Source organism: Dendrobium catenatum, unplaced genomic scaffold (assembly GCF_001605985.2).
Source record: "Dendrobium catenatum unplaced genomic scaffold, ASM160598v2 fragScaff_scaffold_128, whole genome shotgun sequence".
NCBI lineage: Eukaryota > Viridiplantae > Streptophyta > Magnoliopsida > Asparagales > Orchidaceae > Dendrobium > Dendrobium catenatum.
The window spans coordinates 114,042-141,951 of record NW_021318590.1 but is presented as its reverse complement, the minus strand read 5'-3'; the positions used below and the strand labels follow the sequence as shown (position 1 = coordinate 141,951).

The 27,910-nt window shown below is 36.0% G+C and overlaps 1 protein-coding gene across 3 annotated transcripts; it reads right to left on the bottom strand.

Moving 5' to 3' along the window:
- Nucleotides 1-5,591: 5,591 nt before the first annotated feature.
- Nucleotides 5,592-25,411, bottom strand: LOC110107830. 3 transcript variants are annotated; one of them, XM_020838238.2, is made up of 13 exons: nt 25,238-25,373; nt 24,661-24,760; nt 24,291-24,418; nt 24,052-24,208; nt 23,829-23,935; nt 23,535-23,618; nt 23,398-23,446; nt 23,218-23,309; nt 13,040-13,169; nt 12,846-12,919; nt 12,590-12,780; nt 10,919-12,493; nt 5,592-5,635 (listed from the first exon to the last, which is right to left on the bottom strand). In XM_020838238.2, the coding sequence occupies exons 2-13, from the start codon at nt 24,751-24,753 to the stop codon at nt 5,607-5,609; spliced, it is 2,709 nt and encodes a 902-aa protein (XP_020693897.2). In that variant the 5' UTR covers nt 24,754-24,760; nt 25,238-25,373; the 3' UTR covers nt 5,592-5,606. The 3 variants fall into 3 exon arrangements, with proteins under 3 accessions (XP_020693897.2, XP_020693898.2, XP_020693896.2); XM_020838239.2 differs by having other exon boundaries at nt 10,919-12,780; nt 25,238-25,411; XM_020838237.2 differs by having other exon boundaries at nt 10,919-12,780; nt 12,876-12,919.
- Between the last annotated feature and the right edge of the window lie 2,499 nt (nt 25,412-27,910).

Genomic DNA, 27,910 nt, shown 5'->3' with positions numbered 1-27,910 from the left:
TTTTCAGGTATCAAAACTCCTGCTCCAAAAATTCTCCAGTACTGGTGTGGATGCAAATCAGAATATAGAAATCTAATTTTTAGTTATTGCTTATAATATTAGGGATTTCATTGATCTTAAAGTTGCAAGGTTTACATGTTAAAGATAGCAGATCTCTAAATTCAAGAATAGAGAAAAAGTTGTATACGAGTAATGATTAAGCTAATTAAAGTTTAAAAATCTACTCTAAACTTCGTCATAGTTTTGTTAGTGATCACAAGCTTAACTGAGCAAGGATTTGATGTGTTGGTGTCCTTGTTATCTTTTTTATTTGAAGTTTTTGGACTTTGGTGCGACCTGCTCATGGATTTCCACAGCTGTCAACATGCTGCTTTCATGACACTAAATATTTCTGTTCAAATCAAAGTTTGTTAGCATAAAAGCATTTAACTGTAATAATCGGTCCAGCCGGTTCGACTGAACCGGCCCGATCTATTAATAGGGTAGACGAAACTGTTCGCGGAACAGAGGAGTTTTTCACGAACAGTGAAGGGCGGACGGGCGACTTCGTGCAAGAGAGCGAGGTATGTTCTATTTTTTTCCAATTTTAGCGAATGATTTTCTTTAAGGATAAGAATTAACAATTCATTTTCATTCTTATCGTTAACGGAGTGCTAATTTGAGAGAAACGATAGTGAAAGAAAGAAACAATTTTGAAGAACATAGAAAAAAAATTTGTTTTCTCAAACTTTATAAATTGCTCCTAATCTTTTCTCTAATTACTGGAAACATTTAATTTGACTATAAGAAGACATTTGGAATCGAGGAGAGGAGATCTGTGCGGGAGAAAGAAAGCTTTGGGATTTGAAAAAATCCCCTCATTATAAGTAGACTTTCATATGAATTTTGTTAGAAAGCATATTGTTTTATGAAAATTTTTATTGTTTAATTTTAGGGATTTAAAGGGAGAGACCAAGTTGTAAGAGTTCGTTTCAACAAAAGACTCAACGACGAAAGAAGTGAAATTTTTATTAGATAATTTTATGTGGAAGAATCCAATGCTTGTTGAGTCATTCAAATTTAGACTTAATATTAATTAAATTGTTATATTCGTATGAACAGTTAAAAAGATTTCAATACAAGACGAATATTTGAGGAGGGGAATCAAAGTGGGTAATTATAATTATGAAATTCAATATTTTATATTATTCTTTCAAATATGATATAATGTTTTGTATCTTAATATTGCTTTAAAAGTTATATTTTTTTTAGAATGTCATGTGTTAAATGTTGAAAGTTTAAATGCATAAAAAAATTAAGTAAATATTATTACAACAGAAAATAAAAGAGTGAAATAACATGAATGAAATTATGTATATTTGTGAAAAAGAATGTTATATGATACATGTATATATTAATGAAATATGCAAATGAAGAAATAACATATGAAAATGAATAAAAAGGTTAAAATTAAATTGAAAAAGAAAAGAAAAGAAAATGATATGCATGCAAACTACAGGAGTTCACCCCCTTATGGTACTGGCTGGGGCCGTCGTACTCGTGCACGTTAAAAAAAAAAGACTATGGAAATGGAAATAAAAAAAATGAAAATGGTTGTACTTCTGAGTACATTAAGATAATGTTCCTGTACGAATTAAATGGAAAAAAGAAATATTAAAGTTTTTTAATGTTTTAAAGAAAAAAGATCGGATATGTATAAATGACAGAAATGAATGAAATAAAATTAAGAAATGATAAAATGTATTTTAAAAATTATATGTATATTGTAAAAAGAATATTCATGTAAATTATTTTTAACTGTTACCCACTGAGTTTAATTTGTAAACTCATTCCACTAATTAAATATTTCAGGTAAGTCCAAATATTTAGAAATGACATAAATAGAAGAGTTCGTCTATAAAAGACAACGTGCAAATGACAACAGGTAAAATAATTGATGAGAATGTTTAGTTTGATTTTAGATTAATTATAATTTTTTTTGTGATTAGTGGCTCTTCAATTGATGAAAAATTTATGTTAAGATATTTTATTTGGAATGGAATGAATTTATAATATTGTCCGACTTTTCGTTCCCACCTCGTTAGATCGAGCATCCGTGCCGGGTCGTGACAAAAGTTTTGAATCAACTAAGTCATAGTTGTCATTATTTGTATCAGTACATTAGGATTAACATTAACATTAGGCACTGGTCTTTCCACTTCTTCCACTTCCTCCTCTCCTCCAGAATCATTTTGGTTCATGTTATCAATAAGATATTCATTTTATATTAAATCTTTAATTTATTAACAATCATCCTAATGGCTCTTTTAGTATAATTCATATCTAAATTGGGCATTGATAGTAATTTTATCACGATCCGGCCCAAATGCTCGATCTAACAAGTCGGGAACGAAAAGTCGGACAGTATTACAAATTCATTTCATTCCAAATAAAACACATTAACATAAAATTTTTATCAACTGAAGAGTCACTAATCACAAAAAAAAAAATTATAATCAATCTAGAACCAAACTAAGCATTCTCATCAGTCATTTTATCTGTTGTCATTTGCACGTCGTCTTCTATAGACGAACTCTTCTCTTTCTGTCATTTCTAAATCTTTGGAGACTTACCTGAAACATTTAATTAGTGTAATGAGTTTACAAATTAAACTCAGTGGGTAACAATTAAAAGCAATTTACATAAATATTCTTTTCACAATATACATATAATTTTTAAAATACGTCTTATCATTTCTTAACTTTATTTCATTCATTTTGTCATTTATACATATCCGATCTTTTTCCTTTAAAACATTATAAAACTTTAATATTTTATTTTTCCATTTAATTCGTACAGGAGCATCGTATAAATGTACTCAAAAGTATAAGTACAACCATTTTCATTTTTTTTCCTTTTCAATTTTCATGACCTTTTATCTTTTTACATATACGAGTACGACGTCCCCAACCAATACCATAAGGGGTGAACTCTTGTGGTTTGCATGCATATCCTTTTCATTTCTTTTCCATTTATTTTGAAAAAAATTGAACTTACCTCGCTTCCTCGTACGAAGCCGCCCGTCCGCCCTTCACTGTTCGCGAAAAACTCCTCTGTTCCGCGAACAGTTTCGTCCGCCCTATCATAGATCAGGCCGGTTCGACAGAACGGGCCGGACCGAACCAATTATGATTGGGAGAGGAGGATCGATCTCTCATAAATCTCTAGACGCCACTAGAGCCCAAATAAAACCTAAATCTACGAGATCTCAAATTTTAGTCCAAATTCCAGATGCCCTAACCCTAGGAAAACAGAGTCTTTAATGCATACAAATCAAAAGGAAATCCCTAATCAATCCCTACATTCAAATTTCCCTCCCAAATCCCTCAAAAATCCTTCCTAAAATGCTTTGTTTGCTTTGGCGGGCCGTGCAGCTAAAGCGGGAGGCAGAGTCTTCTGCCTCGTTCGCGCCTGAGACGATCCCGCATGGATCGGCTGGACCGGTCTAACAATACTCCCCTATTGAAGATCCACCTTGTCCTCAAGGTGTCCTCAAGGTGGAGACATGCTCATGTTCCCGTAGAGGTGGCCATCCTTGAGGTGGCTGATAATCCTTACCAAATTGCTGAATTAAGGGTTGCCCTGAAAGAGAAACATCCCCTCACTCCATCCTTATCACATTCAGCTTGTGGGGTCCCACCAGATAATCTTCCCCCACCTCTTGTAGGCTCCTAACCATGGTCTTAAGTGATACCATGGCTTTGGATAGCCCTGTATCTCCCCTTATAACCACCTTTCTCCCATCCATCATTATTTCCATCGTAAGTGCTCCCCAATTATCCTTGGTTTCCTCCAAAGTTTGCAACCATTTCATACACAGGATGACATCAGTACTTCCTAACTCTAGTGGGAGAAAATCCTCCCTTACCTAAATCCCCTGCCTGGATGGTCAACACCAGACCTATACAGATCCCTTGGCCTTTCTCCACCTTCCATGTACCCATCATCACCCCATAATAATCGGTGTCCACCAATTTCACTCTCAGTTGGTTGACGACCTGAGTGGAAATGAAATTATGGGTAGCCCCACTGTCAATCAAAACAACCACCTTCATGCCTGCTATTTCCCCCCTCACCTTCATCGTATGATTTGAAGTGAATCCTACTACTAAATTCAAGGAAACCTCGGACATATCCAAATGCAACTTCTCCTCCATCTCTTCCTCTAACTCCCCTTCACTCCCTTCTCAATTTCCTCGTCATCATAAACAGTGAGAACCTGAAGAGTTCGATCCTTACACCGATGTCCTGGCGTATACTTCTCCTCGCACCTGAAACACAACCCCTTTGTCCTCCTCTCCTGCATCTCCTTCTCTATCAGTCTCTTGAAATTTTTCCCACTCCCTCCTCCTAATGGTTTCTCCCTGGTGGTCTCATTAATGTTGTCTGACGTAGGCCCCTTGTGTGCTAGAAGAGTGGTTGTCGTCCTATAAGAGCCTCCTGAGCTGCTGCTCCTGGCTCACTTCTTTAGATTCTTCTGATTTTCCACCAGGTGGTCCAACTTCATGGCCTCCCCCAAGTCACGAGGCATCAAAACCTTCATTGCTGCTCGGATCTATGCCTTAAACCCCTTTATGAAGTTCTCATCCAATATCGTATATGATAATCTCTCCACCCTACAGACTAGGTGCTCAAACTGCTCCCGGTAGTATGCTACTGATCCCTCCTATGCCAGAGCAAAGAATTGTTCATAGAAATCTCCTCCCCGATCGGTTTGAAAACATTCTATTATGCAGTCCTTGAATTCCCTCCACTCCCTGATAGGTCTCCTCTAGTCTCTCCACTGGTACCATGACAGTGTCTTCCCCTCCAAACATAAGCCTGCTGCTATTAGCTTCTCCTCCTCCGTTAGCCCATTAATGGAAAAGTACATCTCCACCTTATAGATCCACCCCTACTCATCCTCCCCCTCGAAGATAGGCATCTTCAACTTCCTCACCTTCTGATCTCCACCATTACCCCTTATTCCTCCATAGCTTCCTCTCTCCCAAGTGCTCGGCCCACCCCACGTGTCCCGGTCTTCCCCTGCCCTGCCATAGCCCAAACCCCCTTTGAATTCCCCTCTTCTTCCTTCAAAATCAACACCTCGACGATCATAATGTCCCTCCCGGTGTTCCCAATCAACACCTCTTTGCTCTGTCCCTTCATACCCATGCCTTTCCCCATACCTACCTCCTCTATCCTCCCTCTGGAAAGGCTACAAATAGGGTTTCCTTCTTTCTCCCTCCACGATTTCCACCTCATCTTCCTCCCTACGAATTTAAAAATTCGTGTTTTTTCCTTCCTCCCCTTTTACCACGAAAGCTGCCAATTAGTTGTGGATTTTCAACATTTTCTTCATCATGTCCCGAAAATCAGCTACTTGTCCATCCATGGAGGAAATCCTTTGCTCCACCGTTGTCTTGATTTGGTTCATCTCTCCTTAAAGTCTTTCTTCTAGCGCATCAACTTTCTTGGCCGCCATCTCGATCTAAACTTTTGTAAATCCAAAAATTTCGGATTTGGATTTCAAAAATAGCAACTTCGTCCCTTCCCGACCAAAAATCAGTCACCGGAATTCGTCAAAATCAACCCACGAACGGTCCCAGGACTTGCTCTGATACCAATTTGTAGGAAACACTTATAGATCTGAAGTATTTCTATCAATCTTCGTAAACAATGAGAAATTCTTCCAAAATCCAATGAAATCCAAGGAAAATAGTAGATTTTATTGCAAGAAATCAACTAACGGAAGAAAAACAAACAAGAAACAATTGATCCTCAATTCGAGAGAATCGATCTCTCCCAAATCTCTAGACGCAGCTAGAGCCCAAATAAAACCTAAATCTACGAGATCTCAAATTTCAGCCCAAATTCCAAATGCCCTAACCTTAGGAAAACAGAGTATTTAATGCATACAAATCAAAAGGAAATCCCTAATCAGTCCCTACATTCAGATTTCCCTCCCAAATCCCTCAAAAATCTTTCCTAAAATGCTTTGTTTGCTTCGGCGAGCCGTGTAGCTAAAGCGGGAGGCGGAGGCTTCCGCCTCGTTCGCGCTTGGGTTGGTCCCGTGTGGACCAGCTGGACCGGTCCAATGGACCGGTCTAACAAATTCATGACTAGCGAACTTTGCCTCCAGTTCCTCAACTCTATAAGATAATCAATTTCTTGAATCATCCTTTTTTACAAAGCAAACTTGAGATCCTCCCAATCTACCTCCATTTTCTACTTAATTGAGAAGCCTGTATGTAAATGTGTTACTTTGGTCAGGTTCGCATCAATGGGGTTGAAGGCAAGTCATATTCGGTCAAAAAACATTTAATAAATGGATTAGGTTTGGATCATAAAGTTTCGAAATTGGTCAAATTCAATTCAAAACAGGACCTAATTCGTAAATCCGAATTGACATCCCAAAACAAATCTAATGATAGGCCCAATAACAAAAATATCTAGCTATTTAAAATCCAAATAAATAAAAGCACTGGCGGATCGACGTTGCTTTTAGGGTGGGCAATTGCCCACCCTCAAAGTGCAAAAAAGAATAAGAGGTGGGGGTAGTTTTGACCTTTGCCCCCCCTAAAATTACTTTTTTTGCCCTAATATAAAGCTTTTGCCCAACTCACGCTTGAGTTCGTTCGTGACGTTTCTTCCGTCGCACGCAGCACGCCGCACGCTGCACACCGCACACGACACGCCGACGAAGCCAGCGGAGCCGGGAGGCATGAGGTTACTCGAAGCCACTCCCTTCACACAGGTAATCTACTATTCTACTCACCCTTTTGGCCTTCGCTTTTACCGTTCGAGCTTAAATAAAAGAATCAAAGACAAAAATGATATAAAAAATAAAGTGCTGTAAGAATACATAAATTGAGAATATTTTCATGAGATTAAAGGACCACCTAGAGAAAATATCAAGGTTCATTGAGAAACTTCCTTGAGAAGAACCCCGTGAATAAGAAACTACTAGTGCCAGCAAAAAAATGGTGAAAATCTTATAATAACTAGCGAAGAAGTGAATGCAAAGAGAAGAGCCACCAAAAAGCGATTAGCTCCAGTGGGAGAGAACAAAGAACCAATGAGTATTGACTCAATAACTACAATATATAATAACAAAAAGCAAATCATCGTGTTGTTATTGTTTCAGATGCGAAATCGAATAATGAAATTGGAATTGATATTTTTCCATAAGCAGGAGTGCATAATGCTATGATGCGATTGGGAAAAGCAAGGCGACACATGCGCCTTGTTTTGAGGCTTCGTTTCACAAGCATGAAATGTGCAAGGCTAGCGCATTGCTTCACTTCGGTCCCAAAGCACACTTCAAACAACATTAAATCAGACTCTTTCTCCAACATTTGAGTAAAGTACACCAATATACTCATGCAATATCCGCCTCACCTCAACCAAAAACAAACTAAAACCCACACAAGCATCATCCGCTCCCCTTTGCTTAACCAATCTTACCTCTTTTAATAAGAGACTCAAACATGACGTGGTATTCATTAATTCACAATTCATTTATACATATTATTCAATACTTACTAAAATTCACACAATCAGCTAACAGATAAAAGAAGGCTGCTGCATCGTCTGTCTATGATATTATGTATTCTCATGTCTCCAATAGTACTGGCTCATGGAGAAAATATACATTAAAGCACAAGTGTAGAAATATGACTCCACCTAGGAGTTCAAAAACTCACAATAAATGTTAATCTGTCCCATCCATACATGCATAGTCATATACATGCACACATGCTAGTATTATAAGCCCATTCATATTTGGATGCTCAGGCAACTAGAGTATTCTATATAAGAGATGGCATGATGCAATTTTGAAAATGATTAAATCATTATATTTATATTTTGCAAATCAAGCGAAAATGAACTTGATATCTTCACTAGTAGCAATTATCAAACTAACATAAGCATTAAGAGTTCATGTGGCGCAGCTGTGGTGTTTTAACATTGCATGGTTGCATCAACTTTTATGATAATGCCCCTAAGACGCAGGAGCAAAGCCTCTTAGCGCAGACAAATAAGTGAGAAAGATGTCCAATCACAATAAGCCAAAGATCATCTAACACATCTCAACAACACACATATTGCAATTACTCAAAATCCTATGTCTTAGATCTTTGCAAAAATCACCATCAAGATTGCGTGAAATAAGCCAAACAGATAAGCCTTCATCTTCATCATCATAGCTTTACCTCAATGGGTTGGCATTTGAATAATCTTCTCCAATCATTAATATAGAGAATTATATCTAATTTGCATAAATATTTATGCTCCTTAACAATAGTCTTACCTGTAGACTAGGGGTATCAAAATAGATTTTCGAATCCAACCCAAAAATGACCTATCATTATTTGACTCGACCTGAACTCTACCCGATTCTAGAAACGGGTCAAAAATCTGAATCCATAGCCGACTCGCCCCAAACCCGGTCTACTCGACCAGACACACTGACCCGGCCGCAAAGCGGGAGACTGAGGGTGGGCTATGGGGAACGAGGTTGAGCTCGAGTGTGAGGCTGGTAGCTCGGACGGGTGAGAGGCTGGCAGTGTGCTGGTGGGACTGGGGTCGAGCGCGAGGGGCCGGGGGCAAGGCAGGTCACAAGTGAGGCAGGCCGCGGGTGTGTGGGTGCAAGGCAGGCCGCAGGTGCGTGAGCAAGATGCAATGAGCCAGCAGGAACGCGAGAGGAATGCGGTGCGGGACTGTGGGTTGGGTTGGGGTTGCGGGATCCGAGTCATTTCCGGGTCACATTCGAGTTTTCTGGTCAACCCGAACACGACCCAATTTTACAAACCCATCTGCCTTCCAAAATTTACCCCGGAACTTAGTTCGTTAAAACTCCCTCGCCGAAAAAGAAAAAGCGCGCGGGGAGGCCGGGGCCGAATTTTCGGAGCCCACACGGGTCAGATCAAATACTGACACGCCTACTGTAAACTGTTGTTTAGCATCATAAACATTTAAAATTAAGTTTATCTAGCCACCTTAATGATAAGTTACACAATTCTATCCTATGTTGTGCATTCTTAAGTAACTTAAATCAATCTTACGCAATCTTATTGCTTCTATCTTTTTAATATACCAATTTCTTATACCATCGTTATTAGATTTACACTACACATCCAACTTAGCATTGCCATCTTTGTTAGCCTCAACTTATTTCCGACCAACTGGATAAATAAAACATAGTCAAATAATTACAATTTTATTAAATTAAACTCTTCATAATATTTTCTTATCACATAGTTTCAACACACTTCCAATCTTATAGAACCTCTTAAAATCTAAAAGTAATGTTCTCAACTATATTTCCATTTTTGTATCTTATTCCAAGTATTTAAATCTACCGCATCATATTAAGATTTGATGTTTTTGCAATATTGACTAACAATAACCAATTCAATATCCATTATAAATTTATAAGTGAATATTATGTATTCATTCTTTCTTTTACTAATCCCAGAACCTCTTCACTAACAAAATTTCTTCCATTGCTTCAATTTTTTTACTTCAAAAGAGGTCCTATTGACCAAAACTATGCCATCAAGGCCCCTTTGACTGGATACCAATCTTTGATAAATCCTATTGTGATGTGAAACTCTTTGATTCCCTAAAAACTAATTCTAATTATTGTTATTGCTCACTTATATATTCTTTAATGACATAGAAGTACTTTTCACATGCATTTTCTACCTAATGCCAATCACATTGTTTCTCATAGTACTTGACTATATGCTTTTTCAAGCTTAACAAAAAAAAAAACATATGAGAACTCGTGTTGCACTTTATACTGTTCATTAGGGATTTATCATGCTAGCCTAGTCAGCAAGATGCCAAGTCTCACAAGCAAGTGGGACCCATATTGATTTTAGCATTTTGTGATTTCAACAACTTAAGCTTCTCTTTTTAATAATTATCTCAAAACAAAAATCACCTCCATTGTAGCTCTTCCTGACAAAAATATAAATTATTTCTCTAATATCGCTATGATTTTTATCACTTTCTTTAAGTACCATCTCTTACAACTTCATCATATCCTATAATTTTCACAATCATAAACCTCTTCTTTATTCTCAAAGATTGGCACCATAATGTTTCTCCCTAATAATTTAAAACTTTTAATTTTTAGGGTTTTAGTAAAAGATTGGTTAACTAAATCAAATATTTCTCAAAACTAACCAAATTTAAAAGTGCATTTCATAAAGAGCCAAACCTTCACCTTTATGCATGTTCCTAAAAGCTGCATCAAATTCACTTTTGCATCATTTCTATAGCTCAAATCACAAATCTATTCATCTTTTATTCTAAAAAATATCCTCTCGAAAAATTCTCAATAAATTATTCCTCTAAAAAGCATTTTTATTATATTTCAAATTTCACCTTTTTAATATCCTACTATCTTAACTTTTAAAATATTGTTTGATTAAAAATATCTAAATCTCTTTTCTTTTACAATGAATAATTTCTATATCTCATTTTTTCCTCTACTACTTAGCCACCAATAATAATCACAATTATTAAGCTTTGGCAATCTTAAAAAATATATACTTTTCTTTAATAATCTTTTGCATCTCCTCCCTACATAATTAGATCTCCTTATGAAGATCTATTTTCGGATTCTCCTAAACCTCTAGTCAACCTTCTTAATCCAAAAAGTTGCTTCATTCCATGGTATGTTTGGTTCAACATTAAAATTCAAAAATGGCACTCAAGATTCAAATTGAAAGCACTTGTAATTAGGGTCATAGAAAGAACATCAAAAATTGCAAAAACTCTAACATGGATGTAGAAAACTAATGGCGGCTCAAAAAGATTAAATGATAAGCATAAAAATATGTAATGCATTTAGAATAAGTAAAGCATATTCTATAAATCGACATACCAACAGAGTTATTGGATGAAAAGAGAGAACCGTTGCTCAAAACAACACCGGGACCCCCAACTGTATTAAGCAAAATATTGTTGTGAATAAATGACTCTTTGTTTGAACTGCTCGATTTCTCTACATGACTAGTAGCCAAAGAATAAGTTGCAGAAACATTTGTTGAATTTTCTTGACGAGCAAATGAAAATCTAGATTGATTATGGTTTTGAGACTTCCATGAACTTGACAAAGTCGAAGAGCTGCCTTTATCCATTCCATTAAGCAATTTGGCAAAATTGTCAGCAGATTGTAAGGAACCATCCCAAGGATCGAAATCTAGTGACAAAATATTGGATATAATGCTTCCCTCACCAACATCAATGTTTTCAGTCTTTATTGTAATTAAATCATCAGACTTTACCAAATAATTTGGTTTATTTTCGTCGGTTCGTATCATGTCAGGGGTTTCAAAATTCTCCCTTTGTATGGCATAATTATCTTTTTGGTCCTGCTTGGACAAAACTGAAAGGACTCCACTTTGATCTCTTAATATAGCATATCCTTGATCCACCACCGCATCCGTTGCTGAAGTATTTGCAATAATGGGATATTGCAAATCACAAGCATCTTCTTTACACGAATTACTTTTTGGAGAGCATGAAATTTTAGATGGAATTAGACTGCAGGAAGAAATTATTGTTTGAATAGAAGCATTTGAAACCTTTTCTCTTTGATCATCATTGGTTAAAATATAATTATCACCCTTTACCATGGCCAATGACAAATCACTCTGTTGGTTGGAGGTCCAATCAGGTGAGTCTGTCGGGAAGAATTGTGAATCTATCACAACAGCTGCATGAGAAAAGGGCATTGAGCTTGGCCGTTCAACCTCCTTCTTTGAATAATTTGGACATAATTCAATGGCTAAACTTCCATCACTTAAATTAGAACGATTATTAGATGACACAATTTGATACTTATCTTTGCTCTGGGGATCAACCACAAGTCTACTGTCAAAATTTATACCAGAGATCCCCAAACATACACTCTCTGTATTTTCCTTAGGCGCAATACTATTGCTGATAGCATCATCACAATCAACTCTTTTGGAGAGGCTATCACTGCATTCCAGGTTTTTGTCATTAGCTGAATCCAAACTAACAATTTCGCGTAAGGTTAACCCATCTTTCTGCCCAGTTAGTGTGTCTAAAAGTTGAGAAGAACTACGCGAAATGTCCGGGGTACAAGGAGTATCACCCTCCGTACTATCCCCTGAAAAAGATGTTTGGGAATCCTGATCACTAGAACATCTCAATGCTTCTAACAAAGTAGTTTTGCCATCCATGTGACAAAAACTTAGATCTTTGATTTGGTTTGATGTTATGTCACCCTCATCATCCCATGCATAGTTACATGTTTCATCAAAAACAATCTCCGGTGATCCACACAAATCAGATGTAATTTCATCGGCTGCGACATTTACCTTTAGAGGTTCCTGGGGACTAGATTGAGAATCCATATGCATCATGTTTCTTTTTTCAGGTGCCTTTGATGTGGCATCATCATCCCATGCAGAAATTATTAAAGAACTTTCTGCAAATACACTAGTCTCTGATGAGTCATCTGATACAACTGGATGGTCAAGTATAGAAGAAACATGATTCAAAGGTTCTAAGACTCTTGACCCACCATCCACTGCCCCGATGTCAGGTGTGTTTGATAATACAGAAACATGATCATCCCATCCAGAAATGCATTTAATGCTTGATACGGATGAATACAATGAGCTTGAACTGCAAAACTCTGGCTTCTGCTTGACAGGGTTTTGAAAGCATGGTGAAGTCATTGTTGGCGGACATTTAGTTGAAATACGTGAACCCCTGCAAAACAGACGCAAAAAATTAAAAAACAAATCATTCCAAAAACTACAAGGAGAAGAAGATACCATGAAGCACTAGCTGGAAGTACTATGGACCTTCCACTTGAAACATTAGCGGATTTGGCATGGTTAGTAGTATTCTGGATACAGAGGAAGTAAAGCCTAAATCAGTGCTTGACATATAATAGCAAGTCCTAGATTTGCTTAGAGAGAAGGCTTTCAATAATCATAAGATCGCATTTCCAGGTCATATTTCTTACATTTGAGGACATTCTCAAACAAGTTTTGCTAGAAGCTGTTCCGTTAGTGCCTAACTCATCTGCTGGTGGAGGTAAAACTTTTCCTGCACGCCGTTGCAAATTGTTCAAAGCAACTTGAGGAACCCTACTCCTATTAGTATCATAATTATGCAATATCCATTATTGTTTATCCATAAATTTGTAAATAAAATATGATAAAAATAAGAAAATACCCAAACATCACGAGTTTTGGTGAGGATGTGGTGATTTTTCTTGAGCACCTCCATGACACCAGCTGATTTCAATCCGCTCCTTGTTAAGCACCTCCTTGCCACTACGCCCCTTGCCTGCCTCCCATTACTCCTCCCACAAGGATCCCTACTCAAACACTCCATTTTGATGTAGTGTGGCTCACCAAATTCACTTTCTCAGGTTGTTGAATTTGTAGCTAAACATTTTTATTATGCCCTTAGTTACATTAGCTTAGAGTAAAAGTCCAAAATAATACCCTGATTATTAGTAAATGTACAATATAGTCACAGACTTTCATGATGGCCCAATTTAGCCCCCTAACTATTAAAAAATATCCGAATTTGATCCTAAGGCCAAAAGTAATAGTCAACCCAACAGTTAAATGTGAGAGCATTTTAAATATTATGGTGTATGTGAGATTATATTACTATTTATATTTTTGTTATTTATCATATAAAAATAAATGTAAACATCATAATGGAAATTAACCAACTAAATAATAAAAGTGAATAATTAATAAATGTGATTAACTTCTATTATGATCTTTGTATTTATTTTAATATGATAAACGATAAAATACATAAAAATAATAATATAATCTTACATACACCTTAATACTCAAAATATCGTCATATTTAATTGTTGGGGTTAACTTAAACTATTAATTTTGGCCTTGGGATCAAATTGAGACATTTTTTAATAATCGGGGGACTAAATTGAGGCATTATAAAAGCCTGGGACTAAATTAGGCACTTACTAATAGTCGGGGACTATTTTGGACTTTTACTCTATTAGCTTAATATGTTTTAGTTTCTTAATTCCTTTGTTGGCGATAGGTCTTATTTACCTTGTGATTATGGTGTACGAATATTATTAATCTTCTTTTATTTTTTTGAAACATAATACAGTTTCACTTCCTTCTCCTCTCTGCTTGATGGGGAAATTTGGTATCAGATCCCTATGGCTAACTACATCATACAATCGATTGGCAATATCTCTCGCAAGCGAGAAACATTTTGTACAATTCCAATGCTTTGTTGTGGAGAAGATGTGTAAATTTTGCAATTTTAGGAACTTCTCAATCTTGTGACGACAAACATACCAGTGGACTTGACAACTATGCCAACATCAAGAGAGAGGCTACTGCAATGACCAAACTTAGTGACGATCCCAAAGACTCAATCCACTAGCTTATCTGGAGTTCGTTGATTTTGAAGATGATTGAATTTCTCATCAGCATGTTAATGATAGGTAACAATACAAAATAATGAAAAATGGTGTAGAATTTCAGAGAAATTCAGCAATAATACAGTAGTTTACACAAATTCTGTAAAGAAATCACAAAGAAAAGCACTTAGAATTGAGTGGGAAATGAAAAAAAAAAAAAAACAACCCGATACAGTGAATCTTCAATTCGAGAGGAAGATTTGTAATGCCCCAGAATCTAATTCGGAAGAATTATTCATTCATCCTTTAATAAACAACACTAAAGCTACTAATATCATCTATCAGTATTAAACAACAAAATAAATTCTATAATTCAAAAATACCATCTATCAGTATTAAACAGTAAAACATATTCCATAATTAAAAACATTGATGTACACATCTATATTCATTCCGAAAAATCATATACAATACTCAAGATCTATACAATCATATCATAACTATTATGTCATGTATACAAAAGAAAAAAAAAAGAACCCGAATAATCCTGACCAGCCTCACACCCCTGAAATCATTTAATCACATATAATGAGCTTAAAAAGTCGAACCAATCACCAAAACCAACAACTGAAATCAAAGCACGAAAAAGGAGCAATGCATGTCAATAGTCATATCATAACAGTTGCATCCATATGATCATTAAATCAATGCAAAAAAATAAAAATTCATATGTAGTAGTAATAAAATCTATAAACAGTAAAATACTACGGTACGTAAGCCAGTAAAATAGTAAGTCAGTGTGAATATCAAATATATAAAGCAATCGCCATGTCCATAATAATTAGTATAAAAATCAGATAAAGCATCAAATCAAAATATCGATAAACATTGTTAAAATCATATCAATGCAATAAGATCAATATCTCAATTACAGACTCAATATCTCAATCACATGCACAATAAATCATGTATATCACATGCTCATTATATCACACTTACTATCAGTACAGTGAATCGGTAGTATTAACTAGTATCAATATCTAGTTAAATAAGTAACAATAACAATCTAGTGGTAAGAACAGTAAAATAATGCAATAATAATAAATCCGTGCAGTAACAATAAATTCACACAATAATAAGAATAATATCTTAAGAACATATATTTCAATAGTCACACTAAACAAGTAAGAAGTCCTGACTATCAAAGTGTTTTTCAATGTTAGCATCGGTATTAGTAAATCATTTGCTCAGTAAATACAGTCATCACTCTTTGTCCGTCGGCACAATAATAATCTTCTTATAACTCTCAACTATTGTATCACGTGAATTAGTAGAGGATAAAACCAAACCACTTTATTTAAAGGAAAGCTCATCGGCCTACCATCTTGTATAGGTCAGTTAGTCTCCAACCAACGAGTCAACTATTCTTTACTTGTATTTTACACGACACGCGCATTATTATCACAATATCATAACATTAATATCGACTAGTTATTACTTAAGCACATATCCACATTCATTTATAATATATTGCAGTAAATAAAGCATAATTGAGCATAATTAAAAAAATGACAAAATGTACAAATGGTAGATAACAAAAATCACACTGAGCAAAAATTCACATTTTTAGAATTTGACCAAATTATCAAATATTGCATAAAATAACATTCTCAAGCTTTACTTGAACTAAATCACTATTTTTAGACATCAAAATAAATTTCTGAGTAGACAAAAATTGTTGTATTTTCAAAATCAACTAATAAAAATCTTAAATAAATACCCAAAACATTCATAATCTCAATCTCTATAACATTCAAAAAGTTACGAGGTAAAAGTTTTACCAATACAATGTTATTCTAAGTTTTTTGATAACGGAAACACAAATTTGATCAGAAAAATGCCAAAAACACAAAATCTTTGAAATCAGTAGTGGTGTAAAAGTTCCTTATAGCGAGACGGGCAATTTTCCCAACAGGCTCGACGGACAAAAATCGCACCATATATCTAAAAAATTATGAAAAAAATCATGTAAGTAAAATAATACGATCAAGATACTATGACGAAGATAGATTGTGATTTGGAGTCAATGACTCCAAAAAAATGACAAAGTCAAAATACGTGTTATTACAAGATTCCACTCTTCAAATCTCTATTCAAAGTCTAGAGCCCAAAACCAACACGAAGATCTCAAATTTCATATTCAAATTTCAAGATAACCCTAACCCTAATAAGATGAAACTAATTAAAGCAAAGGGACAATTGATTAATCCATAAACAGCCCCTAGTTTGAGTTTTCCCTCCAACCCAAAACTTAATTAGTACATGGGCCCCATTCACTCAGCTGACCCCCTCTCCCTCGTTCCACTCCCCTTTGGCCCACCTTTTCTAGATGTGAACTGGTCTAGGATAAATCGGTTCAACCAGCCGCCTTGGGCCGGTCAAACAGTTAAGCATCTGAACTGCTGACTATTACAAATCTCTTGAACCCAGATGGCAGCTGGAAGTTGGAATTCATGTGGATCCTATTCAACAACTAATATCATCCACTCAATTCCTGTAAGCCCCGCCTTCCTCGAAGACAAACCTAAGCTCATATTTACTTTATGGAGTAGAATCATAACTACAATTGCCTATGCTACTAATTTCCCACATGTGCCTGATGACCACCACTAGCTATGATGCCTTCACATACACCCTCGTGAGAAATTCTTTTGGTGACGGCTGACTTGTGATGCTATCTTTACTAATGAGTGGCTGCACCGTCAGGTCTCCCTGACCCAATTCAATGCACTTGGGGCTACCCGTAACTTGAAAACCTGCATTATATTGCAATTGACTGCTCCAAGATAGTTGAAATTTTCAGGATTCTTAAGGGTTGGGGATTCAACATGCCTGTTGCTCCCAGAATTCCTACTCTTTTTCAACTCTTTAAAAATGCTAATGACCACCGAAGGGCTATTATTTGCCTCTACTATAATGTCGGTCATCAACTCTGGTGTGCTGGGAATGTCAAGAAGCATGCCTGGTCATTTGGAAGCCCAGCCGTGCAAGTTGCTATGACCTTAAGCAATGTCATTTCAGCATTGGGATAGTAATCAAGTGGAGCATCATGCTGTCCTCTCTCTTAAGAACCTTACTGAGCATTGAATGCTTGAGCTGGATAGAGTAATTGTTTAAGGAGATAACATTAGTGCCATTACACTTTTGCAGCACATCATGGAGAAGTTAAATGGCCAGCCCTTCCAAAAGAGGGACTTGATATTGTCGTCTTCATCCAATTCAAGCAGGTTATTTGTCATCAAATCATACAGTGCTCTAATAGAGAAGCTGATTTTGTAAAAATTTTGCTTTATAATGTAAGTTTTTTGTGGAATGATCTTTGTAGTGACAATGTTCCTACTTTTTCTGTTTTACTAGGGAGGATGGTGATAGCATTATCCATAGTTGTATTTTTGCCTTTTGCCTTTTGATTAATTTAATGTAAATGCAACTTTCAAGAAGTCTTCGTCAAGAGCAACTTACAACTTACACAGATTTGGAATTTGATTTTGAAGATGCTCTCTAAGATAATCTGCAATAACGATGATAGTATGCAGAGGGCAGACATAATGATTACAAGGTAACAACCAACATCCCCCGTATTGATGGTCATCTTCATATAGAATATTTTCTAGATTGAATACAATCTATTGAAGCATTCTTAAGAGTATATGGAGATACCAGTAGAAAAACAAGCCAAATATATGACGTTTGAACTCAAAGGAGCAGTCGAAGCATGGTGGATCCAAGTAATGTAATCTCTCTTGAATGAAGGATGCGACAATGCCTAATGCTACAGTCGGATGAAGCAATTTGTGAGGTCACTTCCTACCATCTAACTATGTATAGATGCTCTATCTTCAATATCAAAGGTGCATGCATGGGTATTGTTCTGTCAATACTTATATTAAAGAGTTACACCACCTTAGCAATCCTAATAACCTAAATAAAGCAAAACAAAATATAATAGTTCATTATATCAGGGGATTAAAGATGTTATTCAGGATAAAATTTAAATGAACGTTGTTTGGTCACTGTCCCAAACTATTAATTTTTCCTAAAGGAAAAAAATTCAACTTAATTGAAGGTATTGCCTAAACTATTTATGGAAAATTTTTCAAGTATTAAACAACGAATCCAACAAATGAACGACAACGCCAAACAAAGGGAGCCCCTTCATTACCAACAAACCAATTGCTCCGCTACAACACCTAATATGAAATCTGTACCAAAACAAGTAGTTGTGAAGGAAAATGAATACAACAAACTTGGACCCTCAAAGTGTTGCAGATGTTTTCAATCAATACATTGATCAAATATATCCACAAACTGACATCAATTACATTTGGTTGATGACAGCAGTGATTATGATTACGAGCAAACACCACCATCAAGGAAAGATGAAGTTAAGGATGTGCAGGGAGATGATAGAATTTTTTTCATGCATTTTGAAGAAAGTCTTGTTGGCTCCTAAGCATTGGTTACCATCACAATGACATGCTAGAACATGACACACATTAAAGGAAGATTTTTTTAGTAGTTAGGCGACTATGGTTGTACAAAAACATTATCCTTGGCAATGTCGTCAAAACTCTTCAATTTCCAATTATTGAGGACACACGACCTTATAAGATCAGTTCGATTAAAAAATGCATATATGTTCTTTATTTTGAAAATGTGCAAAGTAACATTTTCAATAGGCAAAAACTTCCTCTATTAGGTGCTCTGTGATGTGTAAAACAAGGATGTTGGTCATCTCAATTTGGGGAGGCTAATGAAAATTCGATATTTGTCATCTTAATTTGGGGAGGCTAATGACAATTCATACAGACGTGTGGATTGTAGGAAAACGCTAAGGTTATTAATTGAAAAAGAAAGAAATTATGACTGCTGCCTGCTGCCTACTCCCGATTCCATAAGAGCAAATCAGCAGAAAAAATGACCACTTGCATTTCATATCCTCATGCATTTTAGCCAATCAATTGTTTGCTACATATAGGGGGTTACCTAAGATTCCAGCCATTATATTAACTAAGAATACACTTTCAATAGCTACTCCACAAATTGTGATATCCTTAACTTGAGCAGTTCACTAGCATTGTGCCACCAGAGTTACCCGAGACCTTGCTGCCACTTCACTCTATCTAGCGCCAAATTGACTTCATAGTCGACTCAATGCACCCAAATCTACCAAACTACAAAATGAACATAAAAGCACCAATTTTTGCAAGATCTGGTGAATGAACTCCTTCAGAAACAATTCATTCAACATAGTGGGCACTACTATTTCGACATTATTTATTCCTAAGAGAAATGATCATTGGTGAATGTGAATTGATAGTAAAGCAAATCAGTTTCTCATTCAAAATTGGAGGATTGCTTGATAAACTAGAATTTTTTCCCTGCTATTTTTTACGGGATGAATTTGAGCTGTGGATGCCATCAGATAAGAATTCGAGTGGGTGATAGATGCAAAATTTCTTTCAAGCCTACAGAAGGGCATTATAAGTGGTGAGATATGCAATTTAATTTATACAATACTTCAAGCACATTTATGTGGTTGATGAATGAAGTCTTAAAATCATTATAGGATCACTTTTGTTTTGTGTCATGTGGTTCGTACACATATTTATGTACAATAACACATCAGATAATGTACAACACCTCAAATTGATCCTTACAACACTCAGTGATAATAAACTACTCATCGACATCCATAAATGTGAATTTTCCACTAACAATGTGCACTTTTTGAGATTCATTATCATCATGCAAGGCATCCAAGCTTATCCCATCAAGGTGGAGATCATCAGATCGTGGTTGATGCCTCCATACGTATAAAGTTTTCATAGACAAGCTAATTTGTACTATTGATTCATCTGTGGATTTAGCACGACCAAGGAGCCAATAACAGGTTATTTAAAAAGAAAGAAATTTGCTTAGAAAATGAAAAACATCAGAGTTTTGAAACCATCAAGGCTAAGTTATGCTCGCCCTTGATGCTCATTGCACCTAAGTTCAACAAGCCTTTCCAAGTGGAAGTTGATGCTTCAACAATTGGCATGGGGGCTATGCCATCCCAAGATGGAAAACCAAAGGAATTCTTCAGCAAAAAACTATGTACAGCACAACAAAAATGGTCTACTTACAAATAAGAATTGTATATTGTCGCTTGAGCACTGGTAACATTACTTTCATCATTTTTCGTGACCATCAATTATTACAAAGAAGTATGAGTTGAATGCGCATTTGATGTTTCTTCAAATATTCAACTTTGTTTTGAGACATAAAACTGGCACAACAAACGAGGTAGCTAACAGACCAAGCCAAAGGAAAAGCATACGCTCAATGCTATTCATTTTGTGATTACTGGGCTTGTGCAAGTCAAAGAACTTCATCCACGTGATGAAGATTTCAATGAACCATGAAACAAATGCAAGGAATGCACCTTAATTAAGAAAGGAATCGTCTTCAAAGGTGACCAATTCTGCACTCCAAATATGCCTCTTCAAGCCCATTTAATAAAAAGATGCATGTGAGCAGCTCAACAATGCATGTAAGTCAAGACAAAATATTGGCTATGCTTCAATAAATTATTTTTATTTGGGTCAAAAAATTCATTGTGATGTCTATCAATTTGTTGAAAGCTGCCACATCTATCATCTCGCCAAAGGAATAACACAAAACATTAGTTTGTACAACCTACCCATTCTATACATAGTTTCGTAAGACCGAAGTCTAGACTTTGTATTAGTTCTTCAACGCTATGGTCATAGTGGATAATTTCTCCAAGATATCACGTTTTATAACATATTGAAAGACATTTGACACCAAGAATGTTGCTCACTTGTTCTTTCCAGGAAAGCATGTCTTCATGGCATGCGGAAAAATCTCATCTCCGCCTGTGACGTGAAATTTGTTAGTTATTACTAGGACTTGTGACGAGGCTATAGACAAAACTTTGTTTAAGGTACTAACCTTAGAAAAAATTAAAAAAAAAAATTGAAGTTGTACACCGAACTTTGGGCAACATTCTTTCTTGTTTGGCCAGAGATCAGCCAAGCATTGGGATGAAGTTCTTGTACAAGCTAAATTCTCATACAACTTCGTGGTTTTCATTTCCATTTAGTAGAGTTCATTCAACACAGTTTTCACAGTGCCACCGAATCATATTGTCGATCTTGCAGCCATTCTGAAGGAGCCAAACAAATCAGCTAAACCCATGCCATCTGATTTTTCTATAATGCTTAAAATTGTCAAAGATAAACCTGCACAGTTTTCACAGTGCCACCAAATCACATTGTCGATCTTGCAGCCATTACAAAGGAGCCAAATAAATCAGCTGTACCCGTGCCCTCTGATTTTTCCATAATGCTTAAAATTGTCAAAAAAGATAAACTTACACCTTTGACACAACACTACAAAGAGCGGGTTGATCAACACTGATGCAAAAAAAATTTTGATGCTAGCAGCTGGTGATGGTTAATCTAGAAATGGCTTCCAGTTGGCAACTACTCCATGCTCAAACCCAAGAAATTGGACCCATTTCCTATGACAACATTTATATTGTCAACCTACCAACAAATTTATGTATCTCAACCACTTTCAATGTCATCGACATTTACACATGCTAACCACCCAACAATAACACCATTCAGCTCACCAAACTCAAGTCAAGTTCTTCCAAAGGAGAGACGTGATGTAGTGTGGCTCACCAAATCAGCATCCTCAGCTCATCAAATCTGTAGTTAAAACCTTTTATTATGTCCTTATTTATATTAGCTTAATATGTTTTAGTTTCCTAATTTCTTTTGTTGATGACAGGCCGTTGAGCAGTAGCTTTAGCTTTATTTACCTTATGATTGTGCCATTTTGGATGTTAGCACATTATTCATCCGAATGCAATTTCCCTTCTCTCTACTTGTTGCAACATCTTTGCATGCAAGCAAGTCAATGTCAATATTGGGCCTCCTTGATATGCCCTCACCAGCCAACATTGCCCGAAAACATCACCACCTTTAAAGCAAGAAATGGCTGCAGCGCCTCATATCAACAAGCAGGGAAGTTCGTCAGCAACTACTGGTACCAGAAATATTCAATATTGATGAAAAGGAAATGGAGAGAAGTTTAGTGTTCAAGATGCCATGCTTTTAAAGCCTAACCGACCTAACAGTTAAACTAATGGACCAAGACCAAAAAGCTAAATTTCTCGTGCCCAACAACCCAATTTGGCAAGCAAACTGCATTTAGGAAAAAAAAAAGGTTCAACAGATGACCCAGGCGGAACTATTTGTGACTATAAGGTTGTGCGTGATCCTTTACTTTCACCCTATAAACCCCGCAAAACCCTTGCCTGCCCACCCATAATAAGAAAAAAATTATAACTCTGGCTAAGCTTGACTCCAAATCATGCTTCTTTCACTATCAGTTCTCAACTCTTCATATGCCTACTTTCCAACTAAATCTCACAGCTTGTTCAACTCAATTGTTAGGTGAGAAATAAAAAAGAGGATAACAGATGTGTGTGCCTGGTGACTGAATAAATATAAAAATACAAGAACACGAGGCTGCCTCTAAACTGAGATACATAACAAGATGACAAAGAAATATCAAGTAAAATGTGAAAGTTGTGGTAGAAATTTAAATATCACTTGATATATAGCAGCATTGGAAGATCAGCCAATGGATATTTTTTGTTGAAAAATAACATTAGCACATTATGGGTGATTTAGAAGCAATACCTAGAATAAGCTGAAATAATCTCATCCTTAGTGAAGCTGTCATCTTGGCAACCTATATCATGCAAATATAAACAATCTGGATTGCTGCAAGTCTGGATCAATTAAGCCACAAATTCAACATGAAATTGAGTAAAATATGTATATAGATGAACCACACCATCAAAGAGTTCCTTTACATACCATGTTTCTCAACCAAGAGTGGCAATACTTCGTAGTACCAAAGCATGCTCTGCAGCACAAGTTTGGAACCAGTGAAACTTTACTAACCAACTGAAGGAATGCATATACATGAAGAAAAAAAATAGTAACAGACCTACCTTAAGGATTTACTTTCCAATGTATAATTGTGAACAGACTGAATACAACGAACAGCATCCTCCTCTCTAGCATATGTAATGTACCTGCATAGGCAAGATCACAGCGATAAATAACTGTTTAGAGTTTCCCTGGTCTGAGACCTGAAACTAATAAATCGGAGGGAAGATAAAGGTCGCTCATGATTGCAAATGAATGAACTTCAGGTAAACCAAAAAAATTCCAAGGTCAACCTCCTAACATAAGTAAAATCATAAACTTCATGGGTAAATACTACAGATGATTACAAGACGTACACACTAAAACAATTATTGGGAGCTTGCTGAGCTGTTGTTGCTGGTCGAGAAATAGACAGCTTTAATATTTTTCCATACTGACCAAAATATTCTTTACGCTCCAGTACCTATCAGTAAAATAAGATATTTTCTTAATAAACAACTTCATGTGATCTCCTTACCCATATAATTTAAAAAAGATGTGAATTGGTTGTGGCTTGCAATGTAATCCAAGTTTACTCACATTCTCATCAGCTAAATGAGAAGGTAATCCCATAATGTAAACAAGGTTTCGTTGTACCACGCGCACCCTACTAAGATTCTTCCGTGAATCTGCTGACATCTTCAGCTTCGTCTTTTGAGTCTTGTATTTTTTTTCTGTGTTACTTCCATTCATCAACCTGCAGAAGCAAACTTCCTGCCAAATATCACAAAACTAATCTCTTGGAGTTAACAGAATAAAATGTTAGAAAATCTGTGAACCTTTCACAATTCACCGTCATTCCAACAATCCTCTCTTTATTATATGAAGTGCGGCAGGCAGGGCAACGCCCTTCTGAGTTTTCTTTCTCAGCCATGTCCATTATTTGATGCCAGCACCAAACGCATATCTATACAAAAGAACGACAAAGTAGATTGTTAGGGTCTCAACCCCAAACTCCGGTATCACACACAATCTAAATGTCATTATATCTCACACAATCAAAGTCCAAAATTTTATAAGAAGATATAATGGAGGTTGAATGCTTGTAATACAAGTCAATAATCATGTTCACGATACTATTAAAACAGCAACTAACATATGCAAAGAGGAGGTAGAGTAGAAAATTAAGGTTTTTCAGTGTCGGCACACCTCATAACCACATTTGCAAGGCTTCAATTGCTGGTCAGTGAGGTCCATATCCTCAGCACAAAGAGGGCAAGCCTTATCTCCATTGTCACTCATGGTTACTCTGCAATCAAAATAGCACAAGAAAAGATAATTACTTGAAAAAATAATAGCAAGCTAGATAAAATCATGCAAAACCAAACAAATTAACTAGCTCCCACTACAAGAACCCTAATTCTACCAGAAAACACCATCAAATCAACCTTCAAAACTAAACAGGAAAATATCATCTCCCATCGATCTGATAAGTGATAATTAACTTTTTTACCAAAGCCATTAAACCCGCGCCTCAAATCAAACTGATAATCGTAAGGCAATAATCGTGACACCAACGCCCCAGCTTTGACTTTCTTGCTAAACTAAGGGCGATTTCAATATGTAAATCAATACATAAATATACTAGCAAGATCGAACTAATCTCATGAAATCCCAGTAAAATTCAAACAAAGAGCTCAAAATCCAGATCCTGACTTGCTAAAAAAAAACCAAAACAAGTAGCAAACACAGAAGTGAAATCTATACCGATCTTCTTAGTTCTTACATTGAGATTGGAACCACTGCAGAACACAAACTGAGTACTCTGTACGCCACAAACGCTTCGACGAGGAAGGAGAAGAGATAACGATACAAGCCAAGGTCACGACAAACAGGATACCGATCTTCTGCTTTTGTTTCGGGATTATTTTGCTGCTGTTGCTTGGCGGATCGACTTCGATAGTTTTTTTGCCTTTTATTTTATTTTGGTACATCTTTTATTTTCCTCAACGATTTATTAAAAAATAAAAAAGTCCTTTTTTTTTTTTTTTTTTTTGGCAGCCACTAGCTTGGAAAATTTAGGCTGAGCCGTGCTTATCGTCTTAAGTGGTTGTTTGGGAACACTGGAACGGGCTGAGCGGCGTTGATGTGGGTGCACCGGTTCAGGTCAAGATTCGTTACTTTCCACGCATGAACAGTCAAGTGCGAGTTGGTAGGGGTGTAAATTTCGGGTTCTCGGGTTGAACCCGGACTGACCCGGCACTAGTCGGGTTCGGGTCAACCCGACCAGTTTTTGCAAACGGATCGATTTTCTGAACCCGAACTCGACCCGTTTCGCCCGAGTCAACCCGACCCGACCCGAATGATCCTAGACCAATAAAAATCTGCTATTTTTTTGGTCTAAAAACGGGTCAATCTCCTTTTTTCGAGCCAAAATCGGATTAAAAAAAATCAATCTCGGGTTGCTGGGTCAAAAACGAGTTTTTCACAAACGGGTCGATTTCGAGTCACAAACGGGTCGATTTCGAGTCAACCCGAACCTGACCCGATTTTTTAAACGAATCAATTTGTTTAACCCAAACCCGACCCGTTTCGAGTTCGAGTCAATCCAAACCCGAAATTTTCGGGTCGGGCTCGGGTCGGGTCCAATATTGACAACCCAGCGAGTTGGTCCCATGGGTTTTGATGCGCCGCGAGGGATCGGACGCTGGATTTACATTGCCTGCATTAATTTATGGAAAGAAAAAAAAAATTAGATTTGCATACCTACCACTTCATATCATGTTATTTAGATATCTAATATTTAAAATTATAATATTATATATCTATCACTTATAAATAACTTTAGTTGTGATTAGCTCTACTAGATGTGAATAAAAAATAAAAAGTTTTTATTTAAATAAATTTGAATTAAGTTATTTTTTTATTATAAATTGTCATTGGCTCTATTTGATGTGAATACAAATCCATTTCAAGTTTTCAATTGATTTGAATTTGATAAGAAAATAATTTCTTAATTTTACATGTATATATAATATGTGTCTTTTAAATATTAATAAAAGTGTCTCAACTTGTAATTATATCAACGTGCATTTAATTATAAATTAAACTATCCATGTGTAATAATAAAAGTTTTATTAGCGTACTGATAAATGTTATTGGTTTCATTCAAGGGCGGAACCATGTAACATGCAAGGGGGACAATATACCCCCCCCCCCCCTAAATCTACCCTTAATTTGATTTAAATTTAAATAAAATGAATTAAATAAAAAAAATTTAATTAAATATACCCGAAGCGGGTCGGGTCGGGTTGACCCGGACCCGAAGCGGGTCGGGTTCGGGTTCGGAAAACCGACCCGTTTGCAAAAACGGGTCGGGTCGGGTTGGGTTGAACAGTGTTGGGTCAATTTCGGGTTGGACCCGAACCCGATCCGTGACCCGTTTTTGACAGGTCTAATCTTCATCTTACTCGTTTTCATGACCATTTTTAGTGATTGTTTTTAAAAGTTATGTTTCTTTTTTTCAAATAAATGTTAAATGCATTTTGAAGAAAAAAAAAATATTTCTTTGTATCTATTAGATTAACATTATTCATTGCATTATTGTAGATCACAGCATCTATGGGAGTTGAGGATTAATAATTTCTTGACATTGTTACTTAGTCACATATTTTATATTTATAGGTGGAAGTTTGATAGTGAAATGCCAAATTTTTAAAGAAATAAGATTCATAACATAGGTCTCATTGACTTCCATATTCAACAAATGACATTTCTTACACTTTTTCATTGAGAAAATCACCATCCAATTGAAACAATGGACTTTTTATAAATTTTATAAAATAAGAAAGGCATTAACCTCAACAAGTAATGGTTCATTAACCAATATGCAATTCTAAATTTGTTTCTAGTATATAATTGATGAATGAGTAGATATTGATATTATCAATCTCTGAGTTGATTCAGGACTTCGACCTATAATTTGGACTTACGATGTCAATGATAGTGATAAAATTCGAAGAGCTTATCTTTTGAAGGGGCCTCATCAACCAAGAAGTTCCCCAGATATTAATTATAAAAATTGCTCATATATTTAATCTAAAATAGTTTGACAAATATCCTGATTGGCTAGAGTATATCATATAGAAAGATGTTGTTGTTGTTTTTTTTTTACTTCTATCTATTCAAACCCCAGGCATAAATTATTAAAGGCTAAGCTGGTGGAGACTCATATTTTTGAGGAAGGGTTCATAAATTGGAAGAAAAAAGAAAAACTATAAAGTCTTGTTGGAGAGCATAATAGTATACATAACAAAATCAGACACAAATATTAAAATTTAATGAAAATTTAAGAACATAATCTTCCTACTTTATGATTATGTAAAGATGAGAAGAACAAAAAGATTACATGATCATGTTGATTGCAGCAGTTGATTGTGTACAATCTCTTACATCAAGG

What these genes read in the sequence shown, in the direction of transcription:
- LOC110107830 (XM_020838239.2), bottom strand. Translation starts at nt 24,753, where the DNA reads ATGAGTGACAATGGAGATAAGGCTTGCCCTCTTTGTGCTGAGGATATG. An exon ending in CTTGCAAATGTGGTTATGAG is followed by an intron (nt 24,419 to 24,660) that starts GTGTGCCGACAC and finishes TCTTTTGTATAG; the next exon opens with ATATGCGTTTGGTGCTGGCA. An exon ending in TTGGAAAGTAAATCCTTAAG is followed by an intron (nt 23,447 to 23,534) that starts GTAGGTCTGTTA and finishes CTTGTGCTGCAG; the next exon opens with AGCATGCTTTGGTACTACGA.